The sequence below is a fragment of the Sphaeramia orbicularis genome, chromosome 14 (assembly GCF_902148855.1).
Source record: "Sphaeramia orbicularis chromosome 14, fSphaOr1.1, whole genome shotgun sequence".
Classification (NCBI taxonomy): Eukaryota; Metazoa; Chordata; class Actinopteri; order Kurtiformes; family Apogonidae; genus Sphaeramia; species Sphaeramia orbicularis.
The window spans coordinates 54,880,311-54,905,310 of record NC_043970.1 but is presented as its reverse complement, the minus strand read 5'-3'; the positions used below and the strand labels follow the sequence as shown (position 1 = coordinate 54,905,310).

Below are 25,000 nucleotides of genomic sequence, written 5' to 3'. Positions count from 1 at the left end.
TCTGTGTGCTGTGTGTCTGTGTGTGTGTGTGTGTCTGTGTGTCTGTGTGTGTGGTTGTGTCTGTGTGTGTGCTGTCTGTCTGTTGTGTGTGTGTCTGTGTCGTGTGTGTCTGTGTGTCTGTGTGTCTGTGTGTGTCTGTCTGTGTGTTTTGTCCTGTTTGTGTCTGTCTGTCTGTGTGTCTGTGTGTGTGTCTGTGTGTGTCTGTGTGCTAGATAACTCCAAAAGTTATTGATGGATTTGGATGAAAATTTCAGGAAATGTTGATACTGGCACAAGGAACCAATGATTAATTTTGGTGGTGATCGGGGGTGGGGGGGTGGGGGGGTGTCACTGATCGGCCTTGCCTCTCCGAGTGCTTCTAGTTCTATTCTGTTTTAAGTGTGTTAAAAAAAACGACTAATAAACACATGAAGACGTCACTGGTGCTAAAACACATGAAAACAGAGGGGGCGTGGACGTCACAGTCGCGCTGGTATGACCGAAATCCCACCGGACGGACTCTCCTTGGCACCACAGTTTTATCCCCGGGCTCCGAGAGAAGCTTAAGAGCGGCTTTTCATGTCAGGACACGTTTCTGCGTCATGACATGATGCCATCGATCACATTTTACTCAGGAATGTCTCCCTGCGCCTTCCAAACATACCACCACTGGGAATGCGCCGAAGCCGACTCGGGCCTTTTCCGCTGCACATGCAAATCCAACCCAACGGCCATACATGCAGGATCTGGACCAGCGCTGGGGTTTGTCTAAGTGCAGCGGGAACAGGATTTATTAAAGGGTGGGGGGAAAATGCCTCAGTTAGAAAACAAATAAAAACACCATTGAAATTCAGAGTCTGCTTTGCTGCAAGCTTGAAATGTTTGACACAGAAGGAGGTAATTAAACTGGTTGGATGGGTGAAACTGGAAGCACAGAGACATTTCTGACTGTAGGTGGTGTCAGACGCTGCTCATTCCTCACCCTGTTCTAATGCTCCTCAGGTCTGATCATCACGTCTACGTCTGAAGACATTAGAGACGTGAAAACACCTGAACACACCCTGTAAACATATTAGCAGGCTAATGCTAGCATCTGAACATCATGTGTTCACTCTGCGTAAACAGGCCTGGGCTGTCCTGTCAACATGAACCTCATCAGAAGTGTTTTTCATCAGAAAAGACGTTCATTTAAATGCATATTTGTCTTCATACGCGTTGAACCAGATTTAAAACTAAAACAACAGTTTGTACCATTTTCAAGCAGAAGAAAACAGGATTTTGTGTATTTTAGAGTGAAACTAGTTACACAACTTTATTCTGTTTATTCCCTCCACCAGGAGGTTCTGTTTGGCACGCTGGTCTGTCTGTGTGTGTGTGTGTGTGGGGTGTGTTGTGTGTTGTGTGTGTGTGTGTGTGTGGTGTCTGTGTGTCTGTGTGTGTGTGGTGTGTGTGTGTGTCTGGTCTGTCTGTCTGTCTGTCTGTGTGTTGTGTGTGTGTGTGTGGTGTCTGTGTCTGTCTGTCTGTGGTGTGTGTGTGTTGTGGTGTCTGTCTGTCTGTGTGTGTGTGTGTGTGTGTGTGTGTCTGTGTGCTGTGTGTGTGTGTGTGTGTGTCTGTGTCTGTCTGTCTGTCTGTGTGTGTGTGTGTGTGTGTGTGTGTCTGTGTCTGTGTGTGTGTGGTGTGTGGGTGTGTCTGTCTGTCTGTGTGTGTGTGTGTGTGTGTGTGTGTGTCTGTGTGTCTGTCTGGTGTGTGTGTGTGTGTGTGTGTGTGTCTGTGTGTTTGTGTGTCTGTCTGTCTGGGTGTGTCTGTGTGTGTCTGTCTGTCTGTGTGCTGTCTGTCTCTGTGTGTGTGTGTGTGTGTGTGTGTGTGTTGTGTGGTGTCTGTGTCTGTCTGTCTGTGTGTGTGTGTGTGTGTCTGTATGTCTGTGTGTTGGTGTGTGTGTGTGTGTGTGTGTCTGTGTGTCTGTCTGTGTGTGTGTGTGTGCGTGTGTGTGTCTGTGTGTCTGTGTGTCTGTCTGTCTGTGTGTGTCTGTGTGTGTGTCTGCTGTATGTCTGTGTCTGTGTGTGTGTCTGTCTGTGTGTGTCTGTGTGTGTGTGGTGTGGGTTGTCTGTGTGTGTGTGTCTGTCTGTGTGTCTGTGTGTGTCTGTCTGTTGGGTCTGTCTGTGTGTGTGTGTGGTCTGTCTGTCTGTCTGTCGGTGTGTGTGTGTCTGTCTGTGTGTCTGTCTGTGTGTGTGGTGTGTGTGTGTGTGTGTGTGTGTCTGTGGCTGTCTGGTCTGTGGGTGTGTGTGTGGTGTGTCTGTCTGTCTGTCTTCTGTGTGGTGTGTGTGTCTGTCTGTGTCTGTCTGTGTGTGTGTGTGTGTGTGTGGTGTGTGTGTGTCTGTCTGTCTGTCTGCTGTCTGTGTGGTGTGTGTGTGTCTGTCTGTCTGTGTGTGTGTGTGTGTGTATGTGTGTCTGTCTGTCGTCTGTCTGTCTGTCTGTGTGTGTGTGTGTGTGTGTGTGTGTGTGTGTGTGTGTGTGTCTGTCTGTGTGTGTGTGTGTGTGTGTGTCTGTCTGTGTGTGTGTCTGTGTGTGTGTCTGTGTGTGTGTGTGGGTGTGTCTGTCTGTGTGTGTGTGTGTGGTGTGTGTCTGTCTGTGTGTGTGTGTGTGTGTGTGTGTGGTGTCTGTCTGTCTGTCTGTGTGTGTGTGTCTGTTGTCTGTCTGTCTGTCTGTCTGTGTGTCTGTGTGTGTGTGTCTGTCTGCTGTCTGTCTGTGTGTCTGTGTGTGTGTGTCTGTCTGTCTGTGTGTCTGTCTGTATGTTGTGTGTTGTGTGTCTGTCTGTCTGTCTGTGTGTGTGTGTGTGGGTTGTCTGTGTGTCTGTCTGGGTGTGTGTGTGTGTGTCTGTATGTCTGTGTGTCTGTCTGTCTGTCTGTGTGTGTGTGTCTGTCTGTGTGTCTGTTGTCTGTGTGTCTGTGTGTCTGTCTGTGTGTGTGTGTGTCTGTCTGTCTGTCTGTCTGTGTGTGTGTGTGTGTGTGTGTCTGTCTGTCTGTCTGTCTATCTGTGTCTGTCTGTCTGTCTGTCTGTGTGCTAGATAACTCAAAAGGTTCTGGACAGATTTGGATGTAAATTTCAGGAAATGTGAAACTGGCACAAGGAACAAATGATTAAATTTTGGTGGTGATGGGGGGGGGGGGGGGGGGGGCGGTGATCTGCCTTGGCAGAGGTCTGCGTTCTCTGAGTGCTTTTCTAGTTTTAGAATAGAATCGTTAAAGGAGTGACTTTTGGCTTTTTTATCTGTTCTTCTTCCTTTTCCCTCATGTCCCTGTGCTCTCCATAAACTGTAAAGCTCTGCTTGGCTCTGAACTCTTCATTCATTCAGCTCCACAGTCCATCTTCAACACTATTTCTGACTAATGACACCAGAAAGGGGGTTTGGAGCGCTGGCCCTTTAAATGCACAGGAGACACTTCAGGCCCCGCCCCCTCCAGGTGATTGGCTGTGCTGCTCTGTCCTGTTCAACCGACAACTGAACATGTGAGGTAATGGGCTCCAAGTGTGGACACATTTTCAGTTTTTACTACAACTGCTGATGACAACAAACACTTATGTCGGACTCTGAGAAATGTTGGTCTGAAGTCTGACCTGATGTGAGCAAATGTCATGAATTAACCAGTTATAAAACACAACAAATTAAGCAGGAATTCAAACAGGTTGTAGAAATCCACTGGATTTTTGCCCAAATGAATATAAAGACAGTTCTGCAGCAGCTGGAGGGTTCAAATTCAAACTGTCTGAACTATTAGGGTCCAAATACAAAGAAATGAACCAAAGACAAATAAAAGTGGGTTTAGACAAATATGAGCCCTTTACATTTTCAGTGCAAAACTCCCAGATTAAAATACATGTCATTTTTTTACTTAAAATATGTAGAAAACATTTTAACCTCCACTGGTGACCAAAACCATCTACTGATCTAAACAGTTTCATACCTGTTGATCCACTAATCCCATTAATTCATGTCAATAATTGGTGTAAAATACAGTTTTTAATCTTTTCATGGTCATCAGATATGACCATATTTGGATGTTCCGAGGCTCCGTAGTTACCGTGGAAACACTGTCATTTTCTACAACATTGATTCTCCAGTCAAACCCATGGAGGGATCAATGACAGCGGATGGAGACATTTAGTTTATGTATATTCATAAATAAAATGAACAAAAATGAATTAAAACTCATAAATAAATAAATAATGTGGAGAAATAAGACATTAATTCACTAAAATAAAGTTTAAAAAGGATCAAAAAAACAACAGAAGGAATAAAACAGCCAAAGCGATCAAAAATGAACAAAAGCTAATAAGAAAATGTAAAATAATAAATAAAATGAAGAAAATAGAAAAAAAAAGAACAAAATGAGTAACAAATTCAAACATTGATTCCCCAGTCAAACCCATGGAGTTGGATCAGTGACAGCGGATGGACACACTGGGTTTATGTTCAGTTAATGAGAGATTTTTTTTAAATTTTTGATACAATAACCTTTGAATTAACTCTCAATTTTCATGAACATCTAAATTAAGTAAAGAAAAATATATGTTTACAGTAAAAAAAGCCAATACAGAGGAATATTATCATAAAATGGTGATAAATCACTGAAGTAAATGTTAATAGAGAAAACATTTCATTTGGGAACTGACAAAAAGTAACACTGGGTCTGTATGGGTTAATAAATGTTAAATTAGAAATGTAGACATGCAGACACAGAAGACACAACAAGTTAAAAATGACATAAAAGACACAATTTGATTAAAAAAAAAAAAAAAAAAGTTACTTGTGACATAATATTGTGAATTCCAGTCCTAAGGAGGCACGTCATTCATCTTTTCTGTCTCAAGATGAAACATTCGCTCCTTCTCATGGAGGATAATTATTCTTTATTGCTTCTATTGAAGAATATTCCGTTCCTCATGTTGGGTTGTTTTTGGAGCTTCTCGTGGTCAAACGACAGTAAGAGATGATCCATTCAAACTTCTTTGCGCCACCCAGAGGAATTTACCGCTCCAAGTATTTCAACTATGTCAAGGATTTGGACGCTTCTTCCTCAGGCTCCGTGATGACGACGCTCTGACCAGCGTCGACCTTTGACCGTCCACCACACAAAGGTCATGTGAGCGGTGGCGGCTGCATGATGTCAACGAAATGTGGGCGGAGCTTAGCAGCACCCAGACATCATTCTGTTGAGTTTATGGCCTGAGTTCAGTAGTTTGTTCAGAGGAGAGTAGACGGACAGGCCAAACGTCTACATTCCAGACAAAGTTCAGGGTATTTGTACTTTCTATCGGTTGTTTAAATCTTCTGAACCTCACATCATCCACATCCATAATTAGACAGCTCCTTCTGACTTTTACCGTCTGTTTTGTCTTATACTTACATTTTGTTCAACTGTTTTGTCAACCCCAGAAAACTGCCTGCAAATCAGCACCAAAGGGAGATGTCGATCGAAAATAATAATAATAATAAATAATAATAATCATAATCATAATAATATAAACTTTATTTGTATAGCACCTTTCATACAGAAATTGTAGCCCAAAGTGTTTCACATTGATTGAAAAAAATACAATATACAATACATTTAGATTTGATTAGAAATACAATAAAATAAAAATAAATATAAAAACAGCGCACATTAAAATATTTGATTATGCATAGAATTTTGAAGTGCAAGAATAAGATGAAATTTGAAATACAGTAAAACAAAAATAAAAACAGAAATACAATAAAATAAAATAAAAATGAAAAACCGCACATTTCTGGTTCCTGAATTGTGACCACATTTTTATCTCCTTTCAAAGGCTAATGAGAATAAAAATGTTTTTTAATTTGGTTTTAAATATATTCAGTGAACTGGCTTCTCTAATGTCTTTGGAATTGTATTCCATAACTTTGGTGCATAGTTAGTAAAGGCTTGCGTCCCCATTTTCTTGTAATATTTCTGGGAGTCGCTAGTAAACCTGCGTTTGATGACCTCAGGTGTTCTAGTTTGTACATAATTGATCAGTGAGTTTGCAATGTAACTTGGTCCGGTTCATTTAGAGCTTTATACGTGAGGAGTAGTATCTGAAAATCAGTTCTGTAGGTTACCGGTAGCCAGTGCAGGGAAACCAACACTGGAGTAATGTGCTCTCTCTTCTTGGTTTTGGTTCATAACCTAGCTGCAGAGTTGTGAATCAGCTGAAGTCTGTCTGTGCTGCTTTTTGGGAGACCTGTAAGGAGTGCATTACAGTAGTCCAGTCTGCTGGAGATAAAAGCATGGACCAGTTTTTCAGCATCCTTTCCATTTATAACCCGGCATTACTTGGCTATGTTTCTGAGGTGGAAGAATGACGGTTTTAGTGACTTTCTTTATGTGGGACTTAAAGTTTAAGTCTGAGTCTATAATGACTCCCAGACTTCGCACTTCTGGTTTGATCCAGGAAGTGAGTTTGCCCATCCTACTCATCAGCATTTCCCTTTTTGCTTTTGGGCCAACAAGCAGGATTTCAGTTTTTTCCTCATTCAGTTTCAGAAAGTTCCTGCACATCCACTGATTCATTGCTGTGAGGCAGTTTGTAATGGAATGGATGGCTGTCCGTCATTGGGTTCTGCGGAGATGTATATTTGTGTGTCGTCCGCGTAGCTATGGAAGCTAACGTTATGTTTCTGATGATATCTCCAAGTGGTAGCATATATAAGGAGAATAGTAGTGGACCCAGGCAGCTCCCTTGTGGAACCCCATAGCATGTATCATGTGTGTTTGACACGTGATCTCCAAGCTGACGTAGTACTGTCTTCCCTTAATATACTTTTTGAACCACTGTAGTACACTGTCGAGAAACCTACGAGCTTTTCAGCCGATAATCAGGATGTCATGATCAGTTGTATCAAATGCAGCACTTAGGTCAAGGAGGACCAGGACTGAGACCTTGTTGGCATCAGAGTGAGCCTGAGGTCACTGATTATTTTGGTGAGGGCGGTCTCAGTGCTATGGACCAGCCCTGAAGCCTGATTGGAATTCCTCTAAGATGTTATTCTCTTTGAGATAGTGATTTATTTGAGCAGAGACTATCTTTTCCAGTACTTTGCCTATGAAGCGGGAGATTAGATATAGGACGAAAACTGGTCATAGCTGTTACTGTCAGGGTTAGGTTTCTTTAGTAAGGGTTTGATAACAGCTGTTTTGAAGGCATCTGGAAAGATACCAGTATGAAGAGAATGAGATATCCTGAGTAAATAAAAAAAAATCACAGATAATATTAGATAGATAGATAGATAGATAGATAGATAGATAGATAGATAGATAGATAGATAGATAGATAGATAGATAGATAGATAGATAGATAGATAGATAGATAGATAGATAGATAGATTACAGACTCATGGTCCACATTAAAAGCAAACAGATAAATACAAACACACAAAAAACCCTCTCTACTTTCCACAGTCAGTTCATCCCAGTGTTTCCAGAACACAGATGTGGAACGTACAGCACTACACGCAAGATTTGTCAGCAATAAAATTACAGTATTTTCCGAGTGATTCAGGCCACACATAAATGTAAACACCAGATTTGTCAACACAGTACGCAATGAATTTACATGATTAGACATAAACAATTCACTGGCACTGGTCCAGTGAACTGTAAGATAAGATAAGATAAGATAAGATAAGATAAGATAAGATAAGATAAGATAAGATAAGACTTAATTTCACTATGGGAAAATTTCAGTTAACAGCAGCAACATACAACAAACAAGTACCGAGAAAAGACAGGTAGAAAAAAACAATCAAGAAAAAATGAAAAATAAAGAGAAAAAAAAAAAAGAAATCTGGTATATACAGTACATAGTAAATCATAGTAAATAATATGCAGACCACAGGGAAATGTTTGAAACAAAGAATTCTGTTTAAACTAGAAAAGCATTTGGAGAGCACAGACCTACGCCCAAAGCAGATCTGCCCCCCCCCCCCCATCACCACCAAATTTTTATCATTTCTACCTTGTGCCAGAATCAACATTTACTGAAAATTTCAGGAAAATCTGTCCATAACTTTTTGAGTTATCTTACAAACAAACAAACAAACAAACAAACAAACAAAACAAACAAACAAACAAACAGACCCTGGCAGAACCATAACCTCCTTGGTGGAGGTAAAAGCAAAATAATCCCTCCTTTTAGATCATACTGGTCTGAATGTGGAACCTGAACTGACAGGATTTAATGTCCTGGACCGTTAACCCTATAAGCACCAAACGTTCAATAATGCAATCATAACTGAACAAAACAGACAGCTTTTTGAATCTAGATAGCAAAACTGAATATTAAAAAAAAAAAAAAAATCTGGTGTCTAACAGGTTAATATTGTCAATGGAACTTTGGCACTTTGTAAATTCCTCCCATGGGCCAGATCACAGCCTTTAGCGGTCCGCTTTTGGCCCATGGGCCGCATGTTTGACACCTGTGGTCTGAGCTGATGTTGTCGTATGTTGGTTCCATTCCTGCTCTGCCTCTGTTCCAGACCAGGTAAAGACTCACCTGTTCAGACTGACTCTGAACCCTGAGCACTGACACACTGTTAGGTGTGTGTGTGTGTGTGTGTTGTGTCCTGTTGTTTTATGTATATTTATGGTATTTGATGAACCTGTTTCTATCTTATAATTTATTCATACTTTTAGATGTAAAGCACTTTGGGCTTCTTTATCTTTATGTTGTTGTGAAGTGTTACAGACATAAACTTGGATTTGAGTTTGATTTGATACTCTGTCCAAACCAAGGTTATTATCGTTAACGAAAACTAACGAAATGACCAAAACTAGAATTGTAAAAAACCTTTTCATTAACTGAAATGAATAAAAATTATAATTAAATGAAAAAAAAAAAAACATAACTAACTGAAACTGTATTGTGTGTTTACAAAACTAACAAAACGGATAAAAGTTATGGATTAACATTCCCTTCGTTTTCGTCTTTGTCGATGTTGGATTGATACGAAACTGATTTATTTCGCTCTAGCAATTTTAGCTAACGACACCATACGACACTTTTTGCTCCGTCACTTGTGTTCACTTGTGGTTTCCAGTCGTCTTCTGGTCCCCACTCTACCTGGAAACATGGAGACTAAAGCAGCAGAGTCCTGTCTGGGATTGATTTGAATAGGAGCACAGAGAAGAAGGAGAAAAGAGACCACTGAACTACAACTGAACTACAACTGAACTACAACTGAACTACAACTGAACTACAGCTGAACTACAACTGAACTACAACTAAACTACAGCCTGAACTACAACTGAACTACAACTGAACTACAACTGAACTGCAACTGAACTACAACTGAACTACAACTAACTACAACTGAACTACAACTAAACTACAACTGAACTACAACTGAACTACAACTGAACTACAACTAAACTACCAACTGAACTACAGCTGAACTACAGCTGAACTACAACTGAACTACAACTAAACTACAACTAAACTACAACTGAACTACAACTGCAATACAACTAAGCATTTAGAAAATAAAAAGAAAACTAATAAAAACTATCAAACCTGCTCTAAAAACTAATTAAACAAACTGAATTAGAGAACAAAACGTCCAAACTAAATAAAACTAAACTAGAATGAAAAATCCAGAACTATTTAACCTCGGTCCAAACCAGCGTCAGGGAGTGAAACGTCAGCGTCAGGACTCAAGGACATTATTATGACAAACCTTGGCTCTCAGGCTTATGGCTGTGCGATCACAGCTAATTTTAGTGGCGTCCACATGCTCTGCATGAGGCCTGTTTACCACATGCATGTGGTCGTATGCAGCGTGCCCACCAGCCTGCTGCAAACAACCCCAAAGAGCAAACAAAACCTGACGCATCCACGCCAGACGACACAACAAACGCACTATGCTCCGGGTCGGCCTCAGCCCGGTGGAGGTGAGGACGTCCACTGGTGGGCGGGTCATGTGTTCTGACCGATACACAGCCCTAGTGTTGACCTGCGGTTCTCACACACCTCTAGGTAGGACTGTGTCTCAGCAAGAATCTGGTGATACAATACAAATCACAATACTAGAATCATGATATGATATATCACGATATATCATGATAGTGTAAAAAGGCATTTTTTGTTTGTTTCTTTTTTTTAAAATGATTATTTCCTTGAAGAATTGAATTCCAGCAGAAATCTGCCCAAATCCTAAACACATTTGTATTTGATCCCAACAGCATCTAGTGTTCTATCAGCAAATGTTCAAACTGTGTTCAAACTGAAATTCTGTTTTACAGACATTCCAGTTTCAGATCCTGTTCAAATGTTCAGATTCTATTAGTTCACAACTAACATCAGAACAGGATTTTTGTGCGATCTCAACAAAGGAACGGACATCTGCCTCAGACAGAAAAAAGTGCTTTTAGGATGATTCAAATAACCAGTATTTAATAAAACTGTTAAATTATAATAAAGAAGATGTAAACAGTAAAGAAAACCAAAAAATAGAAATGAACCTGTGCCACATTTGCATTTGAATAAATACCTAAAAATACTGATACAGTTCTTTTTAATGTCGATACAGTATTGTGAAATGAAATATTGTGATATATTGCAGAACTGATATTTTCTAACAGCCCTTCCTCCAGCCTCTGGTACTTCTCATGAATCTGCTCCAACGTGTGATGGTTCATCTTCAGTTAGTTTTTACATATTCACACCAACACCAAGGTTATTATCATTAATGAAAACTAACGAAATGATGAAAACTAGAATTGTAAAAACATTTTGTTAAGTGAAATAAATAAAAACTATAATTGAAAGAAAAAAACGATAACTAACTGCAACTGTATTGTGTGTTTACAAAACTAACTAAAACGGAAAGACATTACAGTTAAAATTCCCTTCATTTTCGTCTTTGTCAATGTCGGATTGATACAAAATCGATTTATTTTGCTGAAGCAGTTTTCTGTGCTGTCACCATCTGATATTTAAGGGTCCGTCACTTGTGTTCACTTGTGGTTTCCAGTCGTCTTCTGGTCCCCACTCTACCTGGAAACATGGAGACTAAAGCAGCAGAGTCTTGTCTGGGATTGATTTGAATAGGAGCACAGAGAAGAAGAGAAAAGAGACCACTGAACTACAACTGAACTACAACTGAACTACAACTGAACTACAACTGAACTACAACTGAACTACAACTGAACTACAACTGAACTAAAACTGAACTACAACTGAACTACAACTAAACTACACTGAACTACAACTAACTACAACTGAACTACAACTGAACTACAACTAACTACAACTAAACTACAACTAAACTACAACTGAACTACAACTAAACTACAACTAAACTACAACTGAACTACAACTAAGCATTTAGAAAATAACGAAAACTAATAAAAACTATCAAACCTGCTCTAAAAACAAATTAAACGAACTGAATTAGAGAAAAATGTCCAAACTAAATAAAACTGAACTAGAATGAAAAATCCAGAACTATTTTAACCTGACCGACACACAAACACACAACCATCCCTGCAGAAAACATGTTGTATTTTTCCACCAGTGTCAGGTATGAGGACTGAAGCTTCAGTTCTGTAAAATCTGGTTTTGAGATTAGAACTTTTCAATAAACAGGAGGATTGTGCTTTCATGAAGCGCTGCGACCACATGCTGACAGTTCTTTAAATGAATGGCCTTCCATATTGACAAAGTCCAAACACAAGAGGCCAGCGCAGTCGGTTGATATGCAAAGTGATTCTGAATGAACACAATCCTGACCTCAAGTCATCACACAGACCCACAACAGAGCCCAGCGACTTTCTACCAATGTCTAGTCTGTTCTTTAGTAAACATAAACAGAGTCAAAGCAAACAGAGAACACACACAGAAAACAGATTCTGTTACCCAGGCCAGATGGTTCTGATCGCACAGCAATCGAAGTAAAACAAACTATCAGATGGAACCGAGGCGCCCCTTAAAAGTAACGCTGCCCTGCAGGGGGGTTGGGGGGGGGGCTTTTCCTGACAGAGACACTTCAGGCAAAGCCCCCACAATAAAAGAACGCGAGCCTTCCAATCTCCCACTGGTGTCACTGTCACTTAACTCTGAACGAGCCGAGGTCAGATCTGCTTTAGTCGTTCAAAGACACGCTCTGGTTTCCGTCTCATCAGCGCAGATGGGAAACCCTGTGGCTCAAGGATGAAGATTACATTTATTTAACACATATTTCCGACAAACTTTCCTGTTTACCCCGGCCGTCAACATGAGTAATCATTAGAACCTGAGAGCAGCATCATTTTCTGGAACGTATGATTGAGTTATTACCCCGTAGTGTTAAAAAAATAAGCCCAGATGAGTAGTTACATGATATTCATTGTGCTGATGTTCTCATTTGGTGTCCTTATGTGTGGACTTTTGGTTATTTTGGTTAGAGTTTAAAGCTTGTTCTTGTTTCATTGTGTTTGTTTTGGTACAAATATGATGGATAACAGTTTTCGTGCTGAGGCGCAGTCAGCTGGATGAAAACACATCCATCAAACCGACCTCTGTAAAGAGTTAACATGGACTCTGATGCCTGTGAGGCTGTGTTTGATGTGAGAATGCACATTAGATGGAGATGGGACAGTTGTTTGATATGCTGAAAGTGAAAAACCTGGTCCTCATTATGTTTAAAGCTGAGTTTGTAATTTGGATTCATTCGCAGATCTGACACAGGACTGAGATGTGTGAAACCGAGCCATCATTAGTCCATAAAATATCTAAATATATGACAAACAACAGGATCCAACTGTTCTTATATCAGATCTGCACTAATAATCTGTAATCTCGAAGCATTTGTACCTGCTTGAACTGAACCCAGGACCTTCTGCACATGAACTTGTGTACACGTGTGTATTGATGCCTTCTGTCCTGCTGCCACCTACTGGTAACAGGTGGAACTGAACTGCTTCGAGTCCAGACCCTGAAGTGAATTAAAGAATCTGATCTGATTCCAGTCGGGTGGAGCTCACTTAAACCGTGTCCCTCAGGTGCAGAATGTGAAACTGAGACTTAACCACTTAGAACCTGCACAACCCCAGGAGCGTTGGCATAGCAACCGGTGGGAGGGTATTAACTTCACTGCTGCTTTACTCAACCTCAGTATGTGCACAAATGTGAAAATACAAAGAATTTACTGTGAGATTTTAAAAACATGCCTCATGTGTCATGAATTAAAGTGAAAAACACCTTTCAGTCAGTGTGTAAAACGAAAACTCATCACTCATAAGGATGTAAAATAAAAAAAACAAAACAAAACAGAAGATTCATGTGCAGGTTTATGATTGTACTTTACAACAGTGGTGCCTCCAGGAATAAAAGTGTGAATACACACTTTGGAAATACTCAACTACAGCTGAAAGTACAAGTCGCTGTGCAGTCATTATATCATCATTATAGCTCATGTTTCTGATCCATTTGACTGCTGTAGATGTTAAACATTTGCTCATATGTACGACTTTACAAACTATTGGTGTTCTAGTGTCCATCAGTGCATCATATTCTATAAGATCTTCATGTTTTTGCAGAGCAGCTGTTCTGTGGAACCCACATATCTCTAAAAACAGAAAAAAATAGACCTGTGTTCAGCTTCACAGCAATGCTTTGTACTGTGAAGCCAAGAGGATTTTTAAGAGTTTATTTAGACTAAGAAGATGAGAATCTCCTCAGCCTATAAAGGATCGGTCAAAACGTCAGTTCATGTTTGGAACAAACAGGTTAAATGACTTAAACATGTACCTATGGTCTCTACATTTAACTACTGAAATGAATATCTAAGCATATGACTGGAGCTTTAATATTGATTTAAAATACAGATTTGGAAATAATAATCAGACTACACAGAATTTTCTGTAGAAATTCAATATAACAGCTCTGTTTCTGTTTCTTTCTATATTTTCGTTTGTTTTTTTTATGATCACTGCTTTTCAACATTGGATGTTCCTGATTTATTAGTTGGTCACCATTGACAAAGCTGAGTTTTGCAGTTATTTATTCAAATAAAGCTTATTTCTCCAATACATATAAGTTTGCATTTAATATCTACATTAAAGTAAAACTCTTTAGTGATTTACTGATTTTTATACTTAGGCTCTAATCTGGCATATTTACTTTTTAAAAAAATGTTAATTAATATGCATTTTTCCTCCTTTTCTTCAATAACTAACTAACTAACTAAATAAATAAATGTTCTTTCTATTTCTTTCTTTCTTTCTTTCTTCTTTCTTTCTTTCTGTCTGTCTGTCTGTCTGTCTGTCTGTCTGTCTGTCTGTCTGTCTGTCTGTCTGTCTGTCTTTCTTTCTTTCTTTCTTTTCTTTCTTTCTTTCTTTCCAGATCACACATGTGGTCTGCTGCTCTCTCAGTCTGACTCTGGGCCTGTGGATCTTTCATTAAACATGCATATCTTCTTCATTGTATCGCACATCCTCACATTTCCATTTGGATCCGTTCCCTGCCTGTCCCCCGGTGACCCCCCCAGTGACCCCCCCGTCCCCCCTCCCCTCTGCGGGCTGAGGGAGGGGCTGCCCGGCTGCTTCCCTCCCGGTCCTCCGTGTTGTTTTGGTTAGCCGGATGCTAGCCCATGCTGTTTGTAGCCGGCTGGAGCGGTGATGGCTGTCCCATGAGGCGGGGAGCGGGGCTCGGTTTTCTGACTAAACGCTGAGTGAAGGACCGCGGAAATGGCCGGGGTTTTTGACATCGACCTGGATCAACCGGATGAGAATGTCTCGGACGACGAACTGGAGGACGGGGTGAGTCCGGAGCAGAGGCTAACGCCGCCGTTAGCCGGGTAGCCGCTAACGGGCCTGCGTTGCTAGCTGTGGTGCATGCACCCATTATCGGACAAACCCTTGTCTGTGGAGCTTCATCACGTTCCCGCGGAATCTGTTGGTGCCCGAAAACGCAAATTACACTGCACACCCGAGAAGTTCCACATTCGAAGTTTCCACATGAGAAGTTTCACATTTCTAAATGTTCATATTATCTTAGAATAGAAGTTGAATTTTCGAGTTAGCATAGACGCGTTCACAGTGTTCGTACATGTACGTGAACAGCCGGTGTTTTCCCAGTGGATGGAACTTTAACTAGTCACACACCAGCCACTTACTGCAGTGGTCAGCGGTCACTGTGTTTTATGGAGATTAAGCGCAAATACTCAGATGTTAAATGGTGTGTTATAGATAAGAAGTGGCCAAAAGAAAATCACAAAATACAAGAATATACACGAGAGTAACTTATGTAGTCGGCTTAGCTGCCTGTCCGATAATGGAGTCAGTGTTTGTGTCCTCCAGACTGCATGGGCATTCCACTGTCAGGACTGGAGGTGATCTGAACTCCTCACAGAAACAATACATGGGGATTCCCAGCTAATGTAATCCTGTTAATGAGTGGGAGTTTACATGGGAACGGAAGACGAACAAAATACAACACCGAAGTCTAATTAGCCGTGTTGTTTGCTAGCTCCACTGTTAGCTAACTAGCTAATGTACAGTGAAGTCAAGGATTAGAATCTATAATAACTTCTTTATTTACTTAAAGTCTGGTGCTTGGTCTTGAATATTTAGCTGCCTGTACCTATACATACTGACTACCTGAAGCAATGTTACTAATGTCAACTAAAACGTGTGTAAATGTCAGTTTTGGGGATGTTTGCTAATTACCTTTATCATTTTAGCAGAAGTAGGACCCAGTAACAGGTTATTAAAGTGCTCGCATTGTTGTGACATTATATAACTTTATTTAAAACAAACCTGTACTTAAGTTCTTTGTCCTGAGACTTTCTGTTTTCCTGTGTTTTCAGGGCCAGCTGAGTGAATACATGGACCAATGCAGTGGCTTTGAATTGTGAGTACAAGCTTTATTTTTACCAGGTCATTATTGTGACAATAAATGACAAAGCTTTGTCCCAGCAGCTCATTAGTGTAAGTTCATAAGGTTAAAGAGTCTGTAAACACAGTCAAACACCCTTTAGAGACTGGGTTTCTTATTGAATACACTATTGAATTGCAGATCAGTTTCATAGGCGATTTCCCCATGAATCTGATCTATGATCATGTGTAAACATGTAGAGTTCATGCCATAAACACGTGTTCCCTTATTTCTCACTTCCCTCTTTGTTTGCTCTTGTTTTGCCAGTAACATGGATGACTGTGAGAAGTTTGAGATTTCGGAGAACAGTGTGAACAAGGGAACGGAGCAGATCCGGCCTGAGTGCTTTGAGCTGCTCAAAGTTCTTGGAAAAGGTGGTTATGGAAAGGTGAGCATTTGTTTCCTGTCCGTGTGTGCACTTCATCTGTAATACAACATGTTTTTTTGGCTGTGAAAATGTCCTGAAGAGTAATAGTCTTTCATGGGAAGGGCATTCCCGTCATTTGTTTTCTTGGCGTGAGATCTGCTTTGTGCTCCCTCATTGCAAATGATTGCCAGTATGTGTGGGAGGACATTGTAAGTGGCTTTAAAATCGGAATGGGTGGGGAATTTTTAGTATCAAAATTACTGGAAAGAGGCTTTTGCAAGATGTGTAAACACTTGGAAGTTATCGTCTATAAAAGCTATCATTCTTTATACAAAACATCAACACAACAGAACTGTTGTTTGATGAAACACCCTGTAGCAGTTGATGGAGGGTGAGTTGTCTGGGACTAAATTAAAAAAAATAGTCTTGAAGAACCTTGTGTGCTCAGATTGGTCCATTCCACCTGTGGACCAGTGACCCAGGCCCAGATCTGACATGAACATGCATCCTGGCTGATCTCCTCACAAATGGTTGCCTCCAAGTGTGTTTGTTCATGTTGGACATTCAAATGCATCTCCACAAGAGTCTCCAGTGATCAGTAGTGATTGGAAACCACGTTCCCACTCTGTATGCAAATAAAGCCGCTCTACAGTGTAAAACATCGCCTAAGGATTCATTTGAAGTCCAACAGGCTGCCTTTGTAAGATATATGCATGAATTTCTACTAGAATATGCAAACTCTATTTATTTTATTTCCTTGTGGAGGAAAAAATGCCCTGCGGTGTTTTTATTTTCTTTACTATGGTGTTGTGGAAGTGCTGAGTTTTTCTTTGGTCTTTTCAGATTGTGAGGTTTCAGAGTCTTATAGTTGGTCTTAATATCATCAACAAAGGTCGACTTCCAATGCCACAGTAGTTAACGTTAAAGTTAAGATATTGATCGTATGGCTATAAAAGTGGTGTTTATGAGCATCCAAATGATCTGAAGGAGGAGAATGAGGAATCAGTTGAACGAGAGTCCAACTTTTGATGGCAGTTGTACAAAGAAAGAGGTTAGAAGTTGTATTTGTTGCATTCATTCATCTCATTTTATGTTAAGTTGCTGTTGGTTGTTTAGTAGATGCAGGTCGTAGCACCTTCACACAGAGATCTTTTTGGGGTTAGAACTGTTTTGATATGCTTTGGATTTTAGCTCAGGCTGCATTTGGTTTCAGAATGAGACACTAACCATCTGTGAACTTCTGAGTATGCAACATAGGACCAGCGTTTTTTTTAGCCATAAATAAATGTATTGCTCTGTTTCCTTATTGTGACAGAACAGATCCCAGAGTGTGGATACGATTTATCAGAAATAACATTGGTCTAAGCAGCTGTCAGTCTGTCCCAGGAAGCTTCCGAGTTAAGACCGATTGGACAATGTGGACATGTACGTCCTAGAGCGACTACATCTCAGTGTGTTTACACCAGGCCTTAGAGTGCCCACATGTGATCAGATCAGGCAGGATTCACATTCATACAAGGTGTGAAAAAGGCCAAGTGATGACCCTGAACTGATTTCCGGTTCCTAGTTTCCCCCACTGGACTTTATTAATTAATGGATGCAAAACCAGTACATGATGTTTGGATGAATCATCACATTATTTTAGTATTTTCCAGGAAGTGAAAATACTAATGAAGAATACCAACAAAGTTATTGTTTTGTCCCCAAATACTGCAGTATAGATGATATAAGACATATTGTATAAAGACATGTAAAGGAGTAGGTAAATTATATCAAACTGCTTTTTGTTTGAGCTAAAAAAGACTAACCAATAAAAATGATTAAAAATATATCTGTGTTAAGACTTTAAAGTTGTGCATTCACTGATAAATCTGTTGTAATCATATGAATATATTTTGGTGTTTGGTTCTTCTGACCCGTTGGGTTGTGGAAACGTTCAGAGGTGCTCTTTTCCAAGGAAAAGAAAATGCAGATCACAGTAAATTTGGAAACATTTTTTACTTTGCCAACACTTTGCGAGACAGATGACTAAGAAGTGATTTTCTGCCACTTGGGAATTTCTCAGCAACACAAAGTATCTGTATTTTTGAAATGCAGCGTCATGTGTTTTGATGTTCTTGCTGGTTATATTTTTTGGCCCGGGCTTTAAGCTCCATGGCTCTAAAACAGATGCAAACAGTCCTTGAGGGATTACACGGGTGTATAGACAGACACTCAACACAGTCTGAATCAGGCAACAAACAGAATGAACACAGTTGTCGATGACACTTAACTCACCTCTATTTATGTGCTTTGGTGTTTTTAAAGGTCATTTTTAGACTCTGTGACCTTTGTCAGGTTTGGTGGTTAGAAGAATACGTTACACAGGCTCTGTTCCAAATTAGAGTATGTCATGAATGTAGAACAATAACTACAATTTTCACGTGTATTTATATACCTACTGTACAAGGGGAAAAGTTTGATCTATGCAGTGAAAGAAGCATTTTTGACTGCAGTTTATACTCTTAGACAAGGTGACTAAATGTTATTGTGCTTTTTATTATAAATTTCTTTTTCCAGGTGTTTCAAGTTCGTAAGGTTTCAGGTTCCACCTCTGGGAAGATATTTGCCATGAAAGTTTTAAAGAAGGTGAGTGAATCTGCTGTGTTCAGTCCTGATTTTTTGGATGTTGATACATTACCTGTAAATGCATTTGTTGGATGTACTAGAATTTGTTTTTGTCACCATGGATCTCAGTCACGACTATAAAATGATAGGTGTTGGGAGATGTCTTCACTTCCAATGCTGGTGAAAATTTAGGGCTTGGCGCAGACAGAAATCAAGCTTGAGACACTTTATTAACATTGTGTTTAGTAATATTTATTTATGGATATTTTACAACTAATTTACCACTGTTTACAAATAGGAAGTTATTTGGAAAAGTAGGACGAACCAAAAAGAAACCCCGAAGTCTAATTTGCTGCACTGTTGCGTAGCTTCACATTACCTAGCTGACTACTGTAAAGTGAAGTTAAGGATTATAATCTATCAAAACATCTTTATTTACTTACAGTCTGATGTGCAGCCTTGATTATTTAGCTACCTGCTACCTGTCATTTGTCATTAATTAGCTGTAAATAATGGTATATGTGAATGTTGGTAAAGGAGACAAGATACCAAAATGAAATGAAACACATACATGGAATAAAACTATGATTTTTCAGATTTGTCTTTTTTTTGAGCCTTTGATAAAATATGTGACATAGGTTAATTTTTTTTAATGCATCTGTATTTATTAATGCGACTGTAAAAGTCCTGTTAGATGACAGCTTAACTCATTTTAGTCTAATAAAATAGACCAAAATGTCCCGATTAATAAGAAATTATTAGTTAATATGGAGAAATGTCACATTATTATAATTATCGTTATTATTATTTAAAAAATTGTAAAGACATTATATCTTCGAGATCGAGTTTAATGGTTTTACCCTGATTGCCGCCGCATCTCCTTGGTGTGAAGGCGATAACTAGGACATATTTGGTTGGATTTCTTCTCCTTGATAACCAACATAGTGGACCCCTAGTGGAAGAACCCTATGGATTTCAGTTTCTCTATGAGTAATATAAGTCATCCAAATGGGGGCGCTTTAGTTGAAAATCAGTTTTTTGGACATAAATTGAGCAATAATAGGCTGATTGAGATCAAATTTGGTTCATATTGATCATCTTACAAATGTCCATTTGGTGTTCTGTGGGAAAAGTTGGTTCTCTGACCATTATTCTGCCACTATCAGGTCGATGTAGCTCAAATTGAATTTATACCAATTGTCTAACAATTATCGTCGATAGATTTAGAGCTGCAACCGATTAATCGACTAGGTGCTTCAAGTCAATGCAAAAAGTCCCAATTTGATTAATCGACTCAAATTGATTGAAGGGAAATATTCTGTTGCAGTTTTCCTGAGCTGAAGCTTCTTTGTGCGTCACAATAAGCGTCCGTGTGAAACACAACAGTGGAACCAATGTTTAACAGCAGAGAAATGAAGGAAACAAAGCTTTGATTCAGGAGAATTGGGGTTGAATGATTTTTTTTTTGATCACTTTGAGTCGATCAATCGGTTGCAGCTCTAGATAGATTTATATATAATGCACAGGATTTCGGGGATTGAAGTAGCAGGATGTTTTGCTTCTCTCAACATTTTCAACATCAAACTACCCATGAGTTAGTTTACTAAAACACATTGAACACTTATTGAAAAGCTTTAGCTCATAATGTTGACAATACAAACCCAAAAGACAAAAAAACTGTATTGTTTTATCCCCACCCCATTGAAAAGTCCTTGAATGCAGCACCATGTGACGTCCACCGAGTGCCGTTTGTTCCACTCTGAACACATCTTTAACTCTGTTTTCACTGCGTCGCGGTGACAAACTGATGTGTTCAGACGTTAAGGGCAGACCACCCAAAATAAAGTCAGCGCTGAAACCTCAGACCTGCTGCTTCTGTTCGGCTTGGCCTGGTCTCTGCTGCCGACACAGAGCTGCTTCCAGACAGCTCATATTCCCCAAACGCTGAGGTTTTGGGTAATGACTGTGTTCATTGGCTTAATGAGACTTTACTCCAGCTACTGCTCTGACGTCCTGGTTCCTGCTCTGATGAAACGGGACTAGTTTTCACCCCAAACCCTGCTTTTTTTTTGTTCATTTATCTGTTTATTTCCTGTCAGGCTATGATTGTGCGTAATGCAAAGGACACAGCACACACCAAAGCTGAGCGGAACATTTTGGAGGAGGTGAAGCATCCTTTCATCGTGGACCTCATCTACGCCTTCCAGACGGGGGGAAAGTTGTACCTCATCCTGGAGTATCTGAGCGGTGAGCGTCGCCTTCCCAACCAAACACACACTTCGACTGTTAGAAACATCCACCGAGCGTCCGTCATCGCCTCTCGCAGTGAAAATACGGGTGTCTATTTCACATGTGGACTCTGGTTTTGTGTGTCCTTGTTGCTGCAGGTGGGGAACTGTTTATGCAACTGGAACGAGAGGGCATCTTCATGGAGGACACGGCGTGGTAAATCAGTTTGTCTCCAGCTCTGGTCACTGACAGGGACGCGTGAAGAACAAAAAATGGAATAAAGTCCAAATAAATGCCCCGATGTGTCACGCTAGAATCCTCCAACAGCGTGAGGAACAGGGACAACTCAAAGTACTTGTTCTATTGTTTTCTAAACACAGCCTGTGATGATTGCATGGACCAGGGTGTTCCGCAAATAAAGACTTCTAAAGTTACCGGAATAAGCTGCATGAGTAGAACACAGCATTTATATAACAGAGGAGCTGCCACATTAAAGGGACATTATGAGGGTGTACATGTTATGAATACCTGAAATCAGTGACCGGTAGCAGAGAAACACATATGAATTTAAAAGAAAACTTGCTAACTTGGATCTGAGTTGTGCTTTTTTTTGTGTTTTCAGTTTCTACTTGGCTGAAATCTCAATGGCGTTGGGGCACCTGCACCAGAAAGGCATCATCTACAGAGACCTGAAACCTGAAAACATCATGCTCAACAACAACGGTACCGTGGAGGAAACCTGTATAAATATTGTTCACAGAGAAACTAGACAGTCAGTCTGTTTACGTGACACTTAAAAAAACTAATTATTGCATTAATCTGACTAAAACTGGACTTTAGAAATACATGTAAATATGAAATCGAAAGTTTAAATAGATAATGTGGTTAAAGTAGATCAGCTAGTGCATGTAAACAGACCAGTCAGACTGGACCCAGACCAGGTGTTATGACCTAAATCCTAAAATGGAGGTCGAGTAGCATTCATCTCATCTGTACGAAAAGTATGATGATACAAATTTACAACGTCCACTGTGGTTCCAGTTTACCCTCTGGGTTGATGATTTGGTTGACTGTTCTGTCTGTGACGGCGTAGTTTAACAAGCTGAAAGAGTGAATATCACCACCTGTCGAAGCAGAAGAGACATGATTTCAACAACAAATCGATTTCACTCCTCTGCGTGTAGACCAAGACGACAGAACAATTGAACATTTTAGACCATTTTAGAGGGATGTCAAACTCATTTTAGTTCAGGGGCCACTTACAACCCACTATGATCTCTAGGGAGCAGGACTAGTAAAATAATAACAGTGAAAAAATAACAGTACATTATGAAAATCTACAAAATAATGTGAATATGAACAGCCTGAAATGTCTAAAGAAAAATAGGTCAAATTTTTTCAATATTCTGCCTCAGTTTATCATTTACACATGTACATTACAATTTACTGATCACAGTGGATCTACGAATACGTAAAACATTTAATAACAGTCAGAATATTGGTACAGTTGTGCTTATTTTTCTTAAGACATTTGAGGTTCATGTTTGTTCAGGTTATTCACATTTTTTGTGAAAGTACAGTTTGTAAATTTAGACATTGCAATTTAATTATATTTTTTTACACTAAAAGAAAAAAAATTGGGGTTGTCATTATTTATAGGTTATTATGTTATTGTTTCACTGGTCTGACCCACCTGAGATGATATTGCTTTGAATCAAGGTTACTTTATTTATACCTGCGGGTAGATTTGTTTTGCAGAGAAAATGATTGCATTTGGCATTCCATTTCCAAACACACATTGAACCTGACGGGCAGGTACTCGATCGAGTGTCAAGACAAAAATGTGCTCAGTGTTCTGCCATTCACCAGTATACCAGCAAGGATAAGTAAAAAGATAAGTAAATAAGATCAAGATAAATAAAAATAAAACACAATGAAATAAAAAAACCTTTGGGAAATAAAATAGGAATGTGCAACCTGAACTAAAATGATTTTAACATCAATGATTGTTAATATCTTCAGCGAAATTTTTGCATTTTATAAATTCATCCCACCACGTGCCAGATCGAACCCTTTCGAACCCCAGTTTTGACCCGAGGGCCGTATGTTTGACACTCCTGGTCCAGTCAAACTACAGTTGTTGCTTGACTAGATGTGCATGTAAACACACCGACATAGAACGTTGTTTTCATTTTCTGACTTCGTCTCCCTCTACAACCTTCCAGGACACGTGAAACTGACAGACTTTGGTCTATGCAAAGAGTCCATCCACGATGGAACCGTGACCCACACCTTCTGTGGAACCATCGAATACATGTACGTCACACAGGGCTGGTCTCATTTCAGTGCCTTCTGTCCGCTGTGTTATGCTGCTGCTGTATCATGTTCTCCTTCATGTCGTCCTCAGGGCTCCAGAGATCCTGATGCGTAGCGGACACAACCGAGCGGTGGACTGGTGGAGTCTGGGAGCGCTCATGTATGACATGCTGACAGGAGCAGTAAGTCCACAGCAATCAATACCAAAGGAAGCAAACATGTTGAACACAGCACCACCGCTGACAACAACCACATTCACATCCACACTTCAGCACATTATTACTACAATGTTCCATAAAACCTCAAGGAATCTAGTGTCATTCAGTTGGTTTTTTCAATTCAGAAGATGTAAACCATGCACCATGGTCATGGAGTAATCTGCAAAAAACTCTTCAACTACAAACATTCATTTCTGTTAATGATTTTAGAAGTATCATGGAGAATACAGTGAAGGAGAAATGTCACTGTTTTTCTTGAGGCCATTATGGTTGAATAATTGTTATTCTTTTATTGTTCATTGTGTATCATGCATGTGTTTTATATAGTTTTGTGTATGTATGGCTGATACCTTGGCCAGGTCTACCTTGCAAAAGAGATTTCTAATCTCAGTGGGACTTCTTGGTTAAATAAAGATAAAAAAAAAAGATCATCCAGATCCACGTTCATGGAAGGAATCTGTGCATCCTTAAAAGTCAGAGCAGAGTTGGGGTATTTTAGAAGAAGAGGGGTCATTCAGTTAGCAAAGAAATAAAAGAGTGAGTCTCAAAACAAAGAAGAACAGAGAAAAAAAGACATGCGTGACAAATTCCTCAAATCTGGACATGATTCATGTAGAAGTTTCTCATAATTACCTCCACCAAAGAACGGCGGAGGTTATGTTTTCATTGGGGTTTGTTTGTTAGAAAGATAACTCAAAAATTATGGACAAATTTGGATGAAATTTTCAGGAAATGTTGATACTGGCACAAAAAACATGATTAAATTTTGGTGGGGGGGACTGATCTGCCTTGGCGGAGGTCTGCACTCTCTGAGTGCTTTTCTAATTTGTTTCTGTTTTTCTCTCTCAGCCTCCGTTCACTGGTGAAAACCGAAAGAAGACGATTGATAAAATCTTGAAATGCAAACTCAGCCTTCCACCTTACCTCACACAGGAAGCCAGAGACCTCCTGAAGAAGGTGAGCACTTAAAGTTCTTGCACTAGTTCAAGGGTGTCAAACGTACGGCCCACAGGCCAAAATGGACCTAATCTGGCCTGTGGGATGAATTTGTGGAATGCAGAAACTACACTGAAGATATTAACCATCATTTTAGTTCAGGTTCCACATTCAGACCAATATGATCTAAGGTGGATCAGACCAGTAAAATACTATCATAATAACCTGTAAATAAGGACAACTGCAAATTTTGTCTTTGTTATAGTGTAAAAAAAACTAAAATTTTATGAAATATTTACATTTACAAACTATCCTTTTGTAGACAGTGTGAATAACCTGAACAAATATGAACAACCTGAAATGTCTTAAGTGTAATTGTACCAATTTTCTGCCTGTTATTAAATGTTTTGTGTATTTGTAGATCCAGTCATCTGTAAGT

At 39.7% G+C, this 25,000-nt stretch overlaps 1 protein-coding gene across 1 annotated transcript in view; it reads left to right on the top strand.

The window, feature by feature from the left end:
• The first annotated feature begins 14,687 nt into the window (after positions 1 to 14,687).
• LOC115433184 (ribosomal protein S6 kinase beta-1) overlaps positions 14,688 to 25,000 on the top strand; it is a 13,739-nt gene continuing 3,426 nt past the window's right edge. Inside the window, exons 1-10 of the mRNA XM_030154464.1 lie at positions 14,688 to 14,771; positions 15,821 to 15,864; positions 16,156 to 16,276; positions 18,815 to 18,883; positions 20,962 to 21,109; positions 21,250 to 21,307; positions 21,714 to 21,814; positions 23,317 to 23,407; positions 23,499 to 23,589; positions 24,475 to 24,582. Coding sequence (XP_030010324.1) covers positions 14,700 to 14,771; positions 15,821 to 15,864; positions 16,156 to 16,276; positions 18,815 to 18,883; positions 20,962 to 21,109; positions 21,250 to 21,307; positions 21,714 to 21,814; positions 23,317 to 23,407; positions 23,499 to 23,589; positions 24,475 to 24,582 — 903 coding nt within the window. The 5' untranslated portion in view covers positions 14,688 to 14,699. The remainder of the gene's footprint in view (positions 14,772 to 15,820; positions 15,865 to 16,155; positions 16,277 to 18,814; positions 18,884 to 20,961; positions 21,110 to 21,249; positions 21,308 to 21,713; positions 21,815 to 23,316; positions 23,408 to 23,498; positions 23,590 to 24,474; positions 24,583 to 25,000) is intronic.